General features: G+C 38.4%; 1 protein-coding gene across 1 annotated transcript in view; it reads right to left on the bottom strand.

Annotated features, from left to right (window-relative positions):
* The window catches only part of LOC119742763 (serine palmitoyltransferase 2-like), a 42,692-nt gene extending 29,423 nt beyond the window's left edge, over positions 1–13,269 (bottom strand). The window contains exons 1-3 of the mRNA XM_038218934.1: positions 13,099–13,269; positions 12,572–12,900; positions 1,839–2,009 (exon numbers count right to left, since the gene is read on the bottom strand). Coding sequence (XP_038074862.1) covers positions 1,839–2,009; positions 12,572–12,850 — 450 coding nt within the window. The 5' untranslated portion in view covers positions 12,851–12,900; positions 13,099–13,269. The remainder of the gene's footprint in view (positions 1–1,838; positions 2,010–12,571; positions 12,901–13,098) is intronic.
* Positions 13,270–14,636: the final 1,367 nt, after the last annotated feature.

Genomic DNA, 14,636 nt, shown 5'->3' with positions numbered 1-14,636 from the left:
ACCTACCGGTACCAATGAATGAGTAACAATTGGCACATTTTCCAGTCCTTCTGATTTGAGGCGTGCGATCACACCCCCACGCCATCGCACGCCTAAAAGCTTCCCGAGAAGTGTGAATAATTGCACGCCTGAATTTCCTTGGACCACAGAATCACACACCTAGAAAATCACACATCTAGAAAAACCACACGCCTAGGAAAATCCAGGTGTGCCTTTTTCCACACACCTGTGATTTTCAAATCAGGACGGACTGATTTTCAGTATACACTTCCCATTTTATCCTTTAAAGGGAATGTCAGGCATGCAACTGCGAAATCACAAAAAATGAGGAAATTCAACTGATCCGAGGAAAAGTTGCATGCCTGGAATGTACCGGTACATCATTGGCTTTTGCTGTAATTTTCAGAAATAAACTATTTGAGGGGTTAGTATAATAGGCCTAGATCAAATATTGTTACACTGACATGTTTTGAAGTTTTGTGTTTCGAAAACGCTTGAAAAACCAAGAAAAACAAAAAATGTTCAAGTAGTCTGGTTCCCTGACTCCACTAAAGATAAAATGGATCAATTTATAGTTGTCGGAAAATTGTAAGGTAAGGGAACCAGTCTAGCTGGCCTGCACCCGTTCATGAACATGTAACCAATAGCAAACAAAATTTGGACTGAAAATTGTAAATTTGGAGCAGTAGTTGAAAAATAGTTATGTTTTTCCAACGGTGATCGGCCGACCACCGTTGGAAATGTATACAAAAATACAAGTTTCTTGAAAATGACTTGACACCAGGTGCCATAATTTTACAGGATGCCTTAGACTGTCATTTACCAACATCCTAGTAGGGTATTTTGTAAAAACTTGGTAGTTTTATTTTTTGATGTTTGCAAATGTTGTATATTCCCTTTAAGCACCAACCCATTTTGTCTTGACCAATCACAGTCATTATAAACTGTGCAACCAAATGTCAAACAAAAACTTACACATGACACGCGTTGCTGGAACATGCAGTGTGGCATAGACCTTATTCGGGAGGAAGCCTTTTTTTACCGTGTTCCCTGAATTTTATTTACATGTACATGTACATGTACACGATATGCACAAATCAATGAGCGCATTTACATTTACGTGACAAAGTCGTACGACTTATCTCACAAGTTTCGAAAATTAAATTCGGTTGGATTTTATCCCGCGCGACAAAAAAAAATCACATACCGGTACGTATGTCACAAGTGCCTGAACTGATTGGTTGTACAAAATGGACGAAAACAATTATTACCGAGGTGCAGAAATATCGTGAATTGTACGACACATCCAACAAAGACTATCACAGACATCAAAGAATGGACAACATATGGAAAGAAACTGCCACATTTTCGATTAAAAAATCGCACAACATATCGCGTATTTGTTCACACACGCGCGTGTGCGACATCACTGCGCGACATCGCAATGACTATAGTCATTGCGACAAAATTCCATTTGTGTAAATAGGCCTTGTAAACTGTTGCATGGGATGGTGCCAGACTATTTATGCGTTCCAAGCCTCACCCTCATTTTTTTTTTTAAATGTGGCTTAAAACAAAAATAGGGCATGATTAATCACAAATTTATAATTATTCACCAGAGCAGACTGGTATAATTAGCTTCATTTCATTACTTTCATATCTATTCGCAAGTTCCAAAAATGAAGATTTCACCTTGCTTTCAATTTAATATAGCCGACTCGTGAATAAAGTCCATTAGGAGACGCATGTGTTGTGTCCTATGTGCAAAGTGGGCGGGGCTTACGACTAAAACTGGAATGTTCCATTTTACACAATTTGGGGTCATTCCAAAGACTTACATTAAGCTTGGATGACTCTTTTGAGCCTGGTTTCTTCAGAATCCCCCATCTCCACAGATGTTCCTTGATGTAACCGACGAGGATCAGAACCAAGAAGCCAAAGTAGGTAATGAGTGCGATGTGCAATGGGGTCTCCTCAAATGTCTCTTCAAACTTGCTGGCAAGTGTTCTCTGCAGATCAAAGAAAGAGAGGGGAAATAAACGGAAAGCTTAATCGCATTATTTGCTTTTCATGCATTTTGTTCGTTTCCAATAATAACACCTCTCAAAATGTTCACGAAGATTGTTCAATACCTAGACTGGAGAAGTTTCAGCTTAGTGGGTATTTACGAGAAAACAGTGAAAATCCATGGACAACCTTTTGATCACGAAACATGATTCCGTCAAAAGCACTCTTTATTAAAAAAAATTAGTCAACTGATTGATCGTTGGCAATCCCCTACATTCTTTGTTTTCCTCTAAATGACAGCAAGTCAGACGGACTAAGTTAGACGTTTAACTTTAAGACTTAAGTAATGGTATCAAAACTGCGTTAATAAGCCTAGCCCTCTACTAAATGCAACAGAAAGCTACAAAGGTAAAAAGTTGTTGCATATTCATTTAGCAGCCAACTCAAGTCCTTGTGCCTTGTTGCATATTGTTGCATTTAACAATAGCAGGGTAACTGCTCATAGGTCCAAGGCAATACAACAGAATCCACTGTTACATTTGGTGCATTTACCAGAGTAAACTGCTTGGTGCCAAGGCTTGGTGTATACTGGGTTCGCTGCAGAATGCAATGGAATCCACTGTTGCATTTGGTTGCATCATGGTTCACTGCGCAATACAACAGAATCCACTGTTGCAGTTTGTTGCAGTGAGCAGGGTTCTCATTTCAATTTTTTGGATATTGTTGCATTTAGCAGGGCACCTGAAGAATACCCGATGGGGGTTATTTTCTACTGTTTGTACCAAAAAAATGGCCTTGTTACAATGCCCTCTTCACTCAGGCCTATTTTGTCAACAGTCCCTTTTTCTACCTCAGTTTCAAAAGTCTAACTTATTTTCCCCTTTATTTATCCCTTTTTAAAAAAAATTTTTATCTTTTTTATATCCAACAAATATTAAACTACAAAACTAATCTCTTGTAAAAAAGAGAGAAAAAAAAGGGTACAAAAGAAAGTGCACCTTAGTTCAATTTTGTCAAATCATAATCCAATATTTGGACCACATCCCAATGAGTGTAGCCACGAGATGTGGGTCTTGAACACATGAGTGTTGTGTTGAGCTTTTTGAGTTGATTCAGTTAAGGAGAATACACGAGAAAGTGTGGATTCGTAATTTAAGAATTCACGAGGCGCAAAGCGCCGAGTGAATTCGTAAATTAAGAATCCACACTTGCGAGTGTATTCTTCGACTTAAACCATTGCGTCAACGGAAGTATTGGAAAGAATGCTGCAACCTGACGCCACTTTTTGCTCCATATATCATCTCAATGAAGGTCATTCGTTGCAAAAATGATGATAATACATGAATCTTGGACTGAGAAATGTTTCAAATTTTGTTAGGAAATACTTGAAATGACTCTCCATAGACTTCGTACACAAGTCCGGAAGTGGCGTCAGTTTGCAACATTTGTCCCTGGCATTTTTAGCATGTGTATCGCCACACCCGTACAACCAAGCCATTTTGTGTGTATAGGCTCCTTACGACAAAATGGATAGTTCAGACGACGATTTCTTTCTGATTTAAAGTAGTTTTTGCAGTGACGGCGGCGAATGTGACAGTGAAGATGCATTGGTAATTCTCGGAAAACAAATTTTCACGCAGACGGTCCTATTCAGGCTCATTATGGGGAACAATTGTCCGACATGTTCAAAGTGTGGATTCTTAATTCCGAATCCACTCTTTACGAAAGATTCTTCGTTCCGAATCCACACTTTGTGACCAGTGTAAGAGATTCGTAGATCCGAATCCACAGTTTTAACAATAGTGTGACGTCATAGCAATGGTTTAAAGTGAGTTGATTGTAGCATGGAACTTTAGTGTCTTGAGTCCTTTGCTTGTAATGACCTGTGTCAAGTCAAGCTCATTACAAAAAGGCAACTGCAGAGTAAGTACATTTGAATATGTCTGGCAGAGTAACACATTTACTCTAGTATTAATATTCAACCTCTAAAGGTTGTTTTAAGTTGTTAACAGGGCACTTTCTTCATTACAAAATACCTTCCAACTAGACCGCTTTCATTAATTATGTACGAATGGGCAATCTATGTAATTGATTTCTGAATGGTCTCCAAAAGTGTCCATGAACACACTGCGTCCCATTACAACGGCACATGTAGACCACTGTAAATGCTCGCAGTGTCATTAATCCTCTTATTGGCAAATTGAAAGTTACATAACACAAACGTCTTTTTTTTCAGCGCAGACGTTTCCCGCACGCAAACACGTCAACCATTGTAGGAAACACAATTTGTACAAACTGACAATAAATACTGTGTCATTATTTACTGTCAACGATATCTCATTTATTTTTTAGTTTTTCATTATCTTCACCATTTTCATAATCTATTGAGCCGACATGTATGTACCTGCAAAAAATTCCTTTTAAATGCTAATATTGTAGAGATAAGAAATGTTGACCTTGACTTTTCATATACTGCTTGTACAACGAATCAAGCTATGAAAAATGTAGGAAAAATACATAACATATATAGGAAAAGTACAAACTGTCCTTTAGACCAAAAAAAAAAAATAGTCGGTCTCTGGTCAGACCGAAGTTCCGGAATTGATGCGGCGCCGCATTTTTTTTTTTTTGGTGGCTTTTTTTTTCTCCAAGCTTGTATTGTACAGACAAGGTGGGTACTATTTTGCTTTTTTGTGTCCTCATTATACATTGGTGTCCTCCATAATTTGCCTTGGTGCCCTTTATCATTTGCCTTGGTGCAATTTCCCCATTCCTTGGTGCTCCTTGGTACAAAAATTGTTGTACCAAGTTGTAGCTTCCGTGTTAATTTGAAAAAAAAAAGAAGGTTGACGCGCATGATTAAAATCGACGCGCGCGCTGACCAGAGATCAAGTATTTTTTGGCGGGGGGGGGGGCCTTAATATGTTTTTTTTTTTTCGGTTATATTTTTTCAATTGTTTTCCATCATTCCCCCATTTTTTTTTACAGTATGTTACCCCCCCCCTCCTCCTTTTCCTTTCTGCTTTATAAACGGGATTATTTGTGGGTCTGAGGAATAGTTAGTGGGAAAGAAATCAAGGTGTGAAAACCACTCACAGAGAGTGTGCATTCTCCTGAAGGACGTGACAGTCACCATTATCTATTATCATCCGCATAATGACACCATGCTTCAAAAGTGTTCCAACCAATTCTTCTCAAACATTTGTCTATTTCAACCCCTATGAACTTACCGTACAATTGAATCTTACTATCTTATGTTTGTGTCTGGGTCCATTGTACATGTACTTCTATTATCTGCCCTATCAAGCTGATTATGTCCGCCTACATGTATTTCCATTTATCATTAGTTTGATTGCCACTCAATGTTCAATAAATTAAATGGTCTTTCTACCTTCACACTGTCAATATGCATACTGTGGTGTGTACATGTACATGTACATGTGTAGCATACCATTTGCTGTATTACACGTGTGTACTCAATTTTAACGCAAAAAAAGAGAGAAGCTTTTCCCTCCATTTTGTAAGTGCCTTATAAAAGGGCATATTTTAATATAATTAGTGAATGAAAAAGATAGGCCTAATGTATTTTGTGTATGTGAGTTACAGAAAGCTTAATAAAAACAAGGTCTTAAAATGCATATTCTGAATATCTCGCTGACTCTATGACTCATTATATACCAACACAGTCTTTCCATGCCCATCCTGCCATGGCATGGGGTGACCAATGTGGACAATTTATGTTAAGCAATTGTGGAGGTCATTGATTAGCAAATATGACCTGCAGTGATAACCAATGAATCATCACGCAAGGCAATAACATGGGTTTCCCCTAAGCTTATCGATGTATAAATCAAAGCAAACATATAATGTCAAAAGAAAATAAGATTAGGCCAAAAAAAAAAAGTCTCCGGTTTCTGGTATGGAGCTTGCCCCAAAAGTGGTGCGGCGACGCGGCTTTTTTTTTTTTTTTTACCTGGTTTTTTTTTGGGGGGGGGGGCTTCAAATGTCGGCTGATGACTGCAAATGGTGCCCGACTAAACTTAGTGCAAATATTAAGGAAGTCCAGAGAGGCCACATAAATCTTATTCTCGATCATAACCCCTTCTAAAAACACGTTAGAATTGTGCAGCAGCAGAATTCCAGTCAAACCAGTGAGTTTGGCGGTTTTGAAACATCATCTTGTATTGAAAAAAAAACGTTTTCATTTTGCCGAGGCGCATGGCTACGGCGACGCGCGCGCATACCAGAAACCGGAGACTTTTTTTTGGGCCTTAAATTACATCAAGGAAACAGAACTGATAGGCATGTCAATCTGATTTGAAATTCTTTGTATTCTCCATTTTTTTTAAAAATGAAATCCAATTTATAATTTGTAAAAGAATTTAGTTATTGTTCAAAACAAGAATTCACATGTACAGTACACCAATGAAATGGCTCATGGCCACAGGGTTTTTCGGGCCGTTGATTTCTGCCAAAAAATGGAATACCGATAGAATTAACAAAATTCATGTTCTGAAATGGAATTAAGCTGGTGTGTTGACAAAAAGTCATAAAATCATTGAAAATAACACAATTTCTGTACATAAATTGCAATTCCAAGCATAATGTACATTGGGCGGGTTCATTCAATCATGTTCTGTAGCCAGGAAAAAAAAAACGACTAAAAAAACTGACACAGGATAAAATGGGAAACAAATTTACTTACACAGTTTATAGTTTTAAAAAGAAAAATGGATAATTTTGAAACGGAAGAATCAGTGGCCCTATTTACAATGTATTTTTCTCAGATCACAGTGATTATTAATTTTTTTCCTATGAGCTAAAGAAAAAGCTGTCAATTTTCCTTAATAGAATTTAAAGGAAATATACACCATCTGCTTTTGCTGTAATTTCAGAAATAGGTGGATTTTGGGGTTTAGTATTTTATAGCAAGTATTGTTCCACTGAATTGTCTGACGTTTTGGGTTTGTAGATGCTGAAAAAGCAAGAAAAGCATGTTCTTGTAGTCTGGTTCTCTGACCCCACGTGAGATGAGACAGAGAAATTTACAGACGTCGGGGAATTGTAAGGTCAGGGAAACAGTCTAGCTGGCTTGTACCCATTCAAAGGTGTGTAATCAATCGCACAGAGGATGCGGACTAACTAAACACGATAAATTGGGAGCAGTATTTGAAAAAAGCCGGTTTTTTTTTCCAATGCTGGTCGGCCGATCAACCGTTGAAAATTTATACAAAAATACCAGGTTTCCTGAAAATGTCAGCACACCAGGTGCCATGATTTTAGACTGTCGCTCACTAACAGTCCAGTACGGTATTTTGTGATAATTTGGTAGTTTTTTTACGCTTGCAAATGTTGTCTAGTCCCTTAAAGTAGCTTTATGTGATCAATATTCAATGGAAACTTTCCACTTCCTTTTGTCCACGAACATTTCGACACGCATGGCATATGTTGTGAGAAACTAATCTGTGGTGCGGAACATGGACGTGTCTAACAACATGACAGGTTCATGCGCAGGGCAGCAGACAACCGACGCCACAGGTCTTCTGCATTTATATCCACAAGCTTGACGACACATGGAAACAGCATTATGAAGTGAGGAAGCAATATTCAAATGGGATGCGACAGCAGGAAACATAGAGGACATCGCCATGTATTAACGGTTCATCACATGTGGCAAACACGACCCAATCCCAAAAGATGGATTCCTTTTCCACAGTCATTACTGATAATGTACAGAGCGGGAGCCAGTGTCCTCCCTCGCAAAGTAGATCTCTTCGTGTCCAGAACAAAAAACAAAACAACTTTTCAGGGGGTTGCTGACGTCCATAGAACTAAAGGAACAATTAGGAGGTGTTTTTAGTTGGAATAAAACATACAAGTTGAAAATTTATTAATTTATAAACAAATTGAACTTGTTGAATAGCATGGGGAATGCACTTTACAGAACAATGTATGTAAACCCACCATTGGGGCCTATCGGTTATGAAAATATACCGGTTATATGTACATGTATGTTCATATTTTAAATAGGGCCTTTGAAATAGGTGAAACCCCCCCCCCCCACCCCCTCTCCCTCACCCTTCTGGATGTACACCACTGCATCATGCATGGATACCTGTAAATACCTACAAAGTAAAATGTTTATGTACTCTTCTTCCATAAAGCCAACTTTAGGACTGCCTCTAACTTTATTTAGCAAGTAACTTTTTCTGTTCAATGTGATATCTGCAAAACAAAAAACCATTTCACTGGGCGCTCAGCAAATGTCATAAGGTGGAAGAACACCTGTTCATGATTCAGGTGCTGCATCCCCATCCTATGACCAGGGTTAACATGGCTTCACACTCGACTATTCAATGTCAAATGTTATCAACAAACTTCTGGAATGTCTGAACTGCCTGGCAAGTCTTCAATGTTGTGTAATGGCAACTTTGTGCAACCACTGCACAAAGTCTGAGAACATCAAAATGCATCCATAATTGAATGGGAGTGTAGTGTAGTTCTAATGATTCAACCAATGTTCTGTATTTAGACCAATCTTTAACCCTAACTCCCTAGGGGGTGTGCAAAATCGTATTGAATGTGGAGGATTCAGGACTGTTAGAGCTATTGTTCTTCATTTATAAGTCACTTTTCTATACTTATATAACATGTACTGCAAGTTTGAATGACCTTAAAAGACAGATTCACTTCACTATACATCAGCCCCACCCTGTGACAGGTGGTCAGTCTTGGGTCATCAAACTTTTCTTGAATTACGGCACATTGTATGTAAACAAGCTTCCAGACACCCACTCCCTGGCACACAGTGACAGATATCCCCTCCTGGAACCCCTTTCAAATAATACAAAGGGCAAGAGGGAAAGCTCACAGTGTCATGAATAATACATTATGCCATCCATTACTAAATGTAGTTGTGTACAACTGCCAGTCTTTTGTCCACAAATAAAGCAAGGCGCCAGGAACATGTACATGATGTACAGTGTAAATGGTTGCATTTTTGCACACATAATGACTGACTACATAATGAGGTGTGTAATGAGGAAATAACATAAGATTTACACAAAATGAAAAATGAGAAGAAAACAAAAGCTGGTATGTAAAGGCATGGAGCTAGGAACATGGTAAAGGGCATCCATGGGTAAAGGGCACCCATGCCTAAAGCACAATTGTAAAAACACCTCCACTGTACATTCACATTGTACTATCATCAAATTATTATTATTTTTCAAAATTAGAAATAATTTCTGTTGTGAAACAAATATAATGGGCCCTCCTCCTTATCATTACCCGTACCTACGTGAATGTGAAGCATTTTTGTACTGTGTCCAGACACAAAGGGCTAAATAAATACCTACACTGTACACCTTTTTTCCATTAGACCAGTTCAGACAGTCTATACATGTTATGGTTTATGCATCCCAATGCCTTGCCCTTGGATCAAGTGTCTCCCACTGCTACACCTAGCACGCAGTGAATTTATCTGAATTATATTACATTGTAAAACCTTTCAAATGCCTATTATTAAGGGAAAATACAACATTTGCAAACATCAAAAAACGAAACGATCAAATTATCAAGAAATACCTTACTGAATTGTTAGGGACTGACAGTCTAAAGCATCCTTTAAAATCGTGGCTCCTGGTGGGCTGACATTTTCAAGAAAAACTGTATTTTCAAGAAAAACGCTGGTCGGCCGACCAGCGTTGGAGAAAACTGGCTTTTTTTCAAAAACTGTTATTACTTTTTCATATTTAGTTATTCTGACTTTTCTTTGCAATTGATCACACACCTGTGAAGGGGTACAAGCCTGCTAGACTGATTCTCTGACCTTACAATTCCCCAAAGTGTATTAATTGCTACATGTACGTTTCATCCTAAGTGGGGTCAGGGAGCCAGACTACAAGAACATGATAGGTTTTCTTGGTTTTTCCAGCATCTACAAGCCCAAAACATGACACAGGTCAGTTTAACAATATTTTATATAACATAGGCCTACTAATCCTCCAATCCATTTATTTCTGAAAATGGCAGCAAAAGCAAATGTTGTACATTCCCTTTAAGGCTACAGTTCCTTTCCACAATTCACAAATGATGCAGCTACAGTGGGCCTTCTACTGTCACAATTGTGCTCGTAAGATCCAAACGGCTGGTTCAGTATACTTTGTATAGATCTATTCTTGGTGTATTACCTTCAAGCTTACATCATGGCCGGCTACATACATTTTGTCTATTGTGTTTTCAATGAAAGCCCGAGCCCAAGCTGATCTATGACAATCGATGTGCTTATCTACAACTTCTTGTAGCCCTAGATACTTTGTGTTTGTATGTCTTGTGGACGCCCCCTTTTTCTGAATCATGACTGTTGATACATAATGTATCCTATCTAAGTAACAAATTTACATAAATTTTTTTAACAAAACTGCACAGTTGTTGGTCTTTTTAACAAACGGTAAACAATGGTACATGTACATGGTAGATCAAGAACCAATTTTCTGGGGGGGGGGCATGTGGGGTAATGTGAATATTATTTTTACATTTTTACAAAAGGGGTAATTTTGGTCACCTATTTTGATGGCACATATAAAGGGAAAGGAGAATGAATAGACATGAGCATCAATTTAAAAAAGGAGTTCTTAGGCCAAAAAAAAAAAGTCTCCGGTTTCTGGTATGCGCGCGCGTCGCCGTAGCCATGCGCGTCGGCAAAATGAAAAAGTTTTTTTTTCAATGAAAGATGATGTCTCAAAACCGCCAAACTCACTGGTTTGACTGGAATCCTGCTGCTGCATAATTTTAACGTGTTTTTAGATTGGGTAATGGTCAAGAATAAGCTTTATGTGGCCTCTCTGGACTCCCATATATTTGCACTAAGTCTAGTCGGGCACCATTTGCAGTCATCAGCCGACATTTGAAGCAAAAAGGTCAGGTAAAAAAAAAAAAAGCCGCGTCGCCGCACCACTTTTTGGGCAAGCTCCATACCAGAAACCGGAGACTTTTTTTTGGTGGCCTTATCCTTCTTTTGTGTAAAAGCTCCCCTTTTGAGGGAAGTGGAGGGGCACGCCATGGCCCCTCCATGGAACCAAGGGAAGACTGCTGAATATCATTGAAAATGCCCACAACCAACACCTGGATCTGCAGCCACTGACACCCCAGCCACTATTTAAACAAACTTGATGACTCAATGTTGTTTGAGCAATGTGCAGTGTTGGAAGCTTCCAGGAAAACAAATGCCATTAGACTAGAGACAGGTCTCATACAATGGAATGAGCTGATGTTCTGCTGTAGTAGCCATGCCCTTCCTCATGCATTTAAATGGGCCTTTCTGTGTATAGCCAAAATCAACATGAGATAAAAGCTTCAGTTTTAAATTAGCTTTCTTTGAAATCAGTCAGAATGCAGTGAAGGCAGACGGTTTACTTTGGGAAAGAATGTAGTATCCAGACACATACCCGTGCATATTCTATGGAGAATCAAGTGCATTTTCAAAACATTTTCCATTTTTCCAACTAAATTGGAAATGTTTCTCAGTTGGAAATTTGTGTCTTTTCAACATTTCTCCAACAATCGACCATCAATGAGATAATTATATAACGGAGAAAGTGGCATTTGGATGCAATATGCTTTCCACAAATGTATTCATGAATACAACTTGCAAGGCAACCAAGCAACTAAAGTGCATTATACATGCATGACATTAACATATGGGGCACTTTCCAAATTTATGCACATGGTTCTTGCATTGCAACAGGATCCAACTATGTACCCGATGGAGCCTGCTACATTGAGCAGTAAACCCCTCGAGTACATTCCTGATGCAAAATGTTGGATTGGGCCATCAACTGAACCACATTATAACCACAAGTTGGACTCCGTTGGATTTAGCAGACAACTGAAAATAAGGCACAGTGGATCAAGCAGGAAACTCTGGTTGGACTCTGTTGGATTTAGCAGGGTAGTCCTGAGGAAGGGGGTTAGGGTCAAGTGGTGATAGTGCATACTAAAAGAATTGTCGAATATGACAAGTGCGAAACAGAAATCATTAAATAATTGAACTAATAATATAATTTACAAAGTAATTAATTTGAAGTTTATATAAATTTGACAAAACAGAAATCATTAAAATTTTTAAATAATGGAACTAGTAATATAATACAACGTAATTAATTTGAAGTTTATATGAATTTGACAAATAAATTTAACTCTAAGTATGATCTATGGATTTGGAACTTTGAGAAATTTTATCCATTAAAAATCAGAAATGTTCTTTCAATGACAATAATGGATTAATCTCGGCCTATCTTAGTAAATGCAGATCCTATTTGCTTTTCAAATCTTAATCATAATCCTTTCTACAAATATCTCAAATGTCCACTTTGTATGTATACACAGTAATGTCGAACATTTTTACAAAAATAAATATGGGCGAAATGGTTCTAAAATTGTAATCAAGCATCCTCCAAATCATCATACCCCCCAAAAAACGATCATTTCTGATTTAAAAAAAAATGATTTCACAAGGTTTATAAAAACTCAAATAAAATTCAAATTATTACAACAAGCTTACCTGTGTTGTAGCTGTAGCGTCGGGTTTCTTAGCTTCCGTCTGGATCTTCAGATGCCCATTCATATCGCCATTGCATACAGTCGTCGATCCGTTCCTTAGTCCGTTGATTTGATGTACCGTGTCGCCATTGGCCATTATACCGTTCACCGCTCCATTCTGCACCGCTGATCTCTCGATGCCGTTCGCCATCTTCGTCTTCAAACCGGCCACGACTCCGTTCTTCTCCAATTCGCACTCCGGCTTCTGCATCGCCGTTGCCGATCCACGGAGAAGCACCATGTTTGCTTTGCAATTAGGAAAACTAGACGTGTATCCTTCCTTCTGTTTACCTAACAACATTAACACAGGGCAAAAATACACTGTGGTTTAAATTACTCAAAAGCAAATCCGATGAATAATTTGTTTGCTTTGATGCTGCATGAGCAGTTGTCAGTTGTGCATTTTCTGCAGACGGCCGACCCGTGCCGCGGTGAACGTCCTACAACTTTCGACTTTTTCGTCTAGAAATTTCGTCAGTTGGTACTTACCAATAACTTCATCCGCTTCTTCAGCCTTTCTTATCCTTTTGGTGCACTGTGTGTATGAAATAGGAAGCAGCTTTAGTGATTTAAAAATCCAGTAGAAAGGAGTTCTTCTTTTTGACGCCGAGCGTCCACTCCCATCAAAAAAGCAGCACGTCGTTTTTCAGGAAAACAGAAGAGGGCGTAGTGCAGTTTTGTGTAATATTGTTCTGACCCCGCCCACCCACCGTTGGGTTCAGCCATTTTTGAGATGTGCGGCTTTAGTTAAAAAGGGATAGGACAGATTCCCATATCTGGCCATCAGCCATCAGAAAGTGATATGTCCTAAAAAAGTCAAAATTAGCACGGACAAATGTTCAATTTTTACTAAGAAATCATTTAGAAATGTTCAGACCAGTCCCATGGGGTTTGTGCACAGGTTGACAAGTGATGGCCAGATATGGGAATCTTTCCAAGGGATACACAATGAGTAGACCAATTGTGCCTTCATTGTTGATGGATTACCAAAGATGTTGGTTGCTGAATGCTGTCGATCTATCAACTTAAATACCTCAATTTTCTGCTTAAAGGGAATATACATCATTTGCTTTTGCTGTAATTTTCAGAAATGGATGGAATTGGGGGGTTGGAAATATAAAGCAAATATAGTTACACTGACTTTTTGGAGGTTTTGGGTTCGAAAATGCTATAAAAACCAAGAAAAACGATCATTTTCCTGTAGTCTGGTTCCCTGACTCCATATAAGAAGAAACAGAGCAGTTTACATACATTGGGGAATAGTAAGGTCAGGGAACCAGTCTAGCTGGCTCGTACCCGTTTATAGGTTTGTAATTGATTGCAAACAAGTGCAATGGTCAATTGGGGCCACTATTTGAAAAAAAGCCAGTTGTTTCCAACGCTGATCGGCCGATCAGCGTTGGAAATTGATACAAAAATACCACTTTTCTTGAAAATGACAGTATACCAGGTGCCATAATTTTACAGGATGCTTCAGACTGTCATTTACCAACATCCTATTAAGGTATTTCGCAAAAACTTGGTAGTTTTATTTTTCGATGTTTGCAAATGTTGTATATTCCCTTTAAGAAAAAATGTCTGAAATTCACTAAAAAGTTGGTTGCATTTTTGACCCATATTCGGCATGTGATTGGACATTCACTGACAGGGATTCAAATTGTACTGTAAAACCATTGTGTGAAGTTTGGACAACATTCATTCCAATACAGTTTCCTAAAAGACATATAGCAGTTAATTTTGAACACAAGAACCCCAGGCCTCCCCCTACCAAGACACTGTTAAGTTTCACATGGCTTTTTGGTCATTTTTGTTACCAATTGATGACATTGGTGGAGAAAAGGCGATCATAACAGATTACCACAAACAGTTGTTGTTTTAGAAGAACAACAGAGGCAAGGAATTTTGAGTACAGTAACAACTACTCTATTAAAAGAACAAAATTGGCATATCAACAATCAAGCGTTCACAAAGGAGTGACAACATTTTTGTTTCTTTAATCTTTATTGTGTCACATGTAAAGTATTTAC

Source organism: Patiria miniata, unplaced genomic scaffold (genome assembly GCF_015706575.1).
Source record: "Patiria miniata isolate m_02_andy unplaced genomic scaffold, ASM1570657v1 HiC_scaffold_6, whole genome shotgun sequence".
In the NCBI taxonomy this organism is placed as follows: domain Eukaryota; kingdom Metazoa; phylum Echinodermata; class Asteroidea; order Valvatida; family Asterinidae; genus Patiria; species Patiria miniata.
The sequence above is the reverse complement of the archived record's forward strand: the minus strand, read 5'-3'. Positions and strand labels throughout refer to the sequence as shown.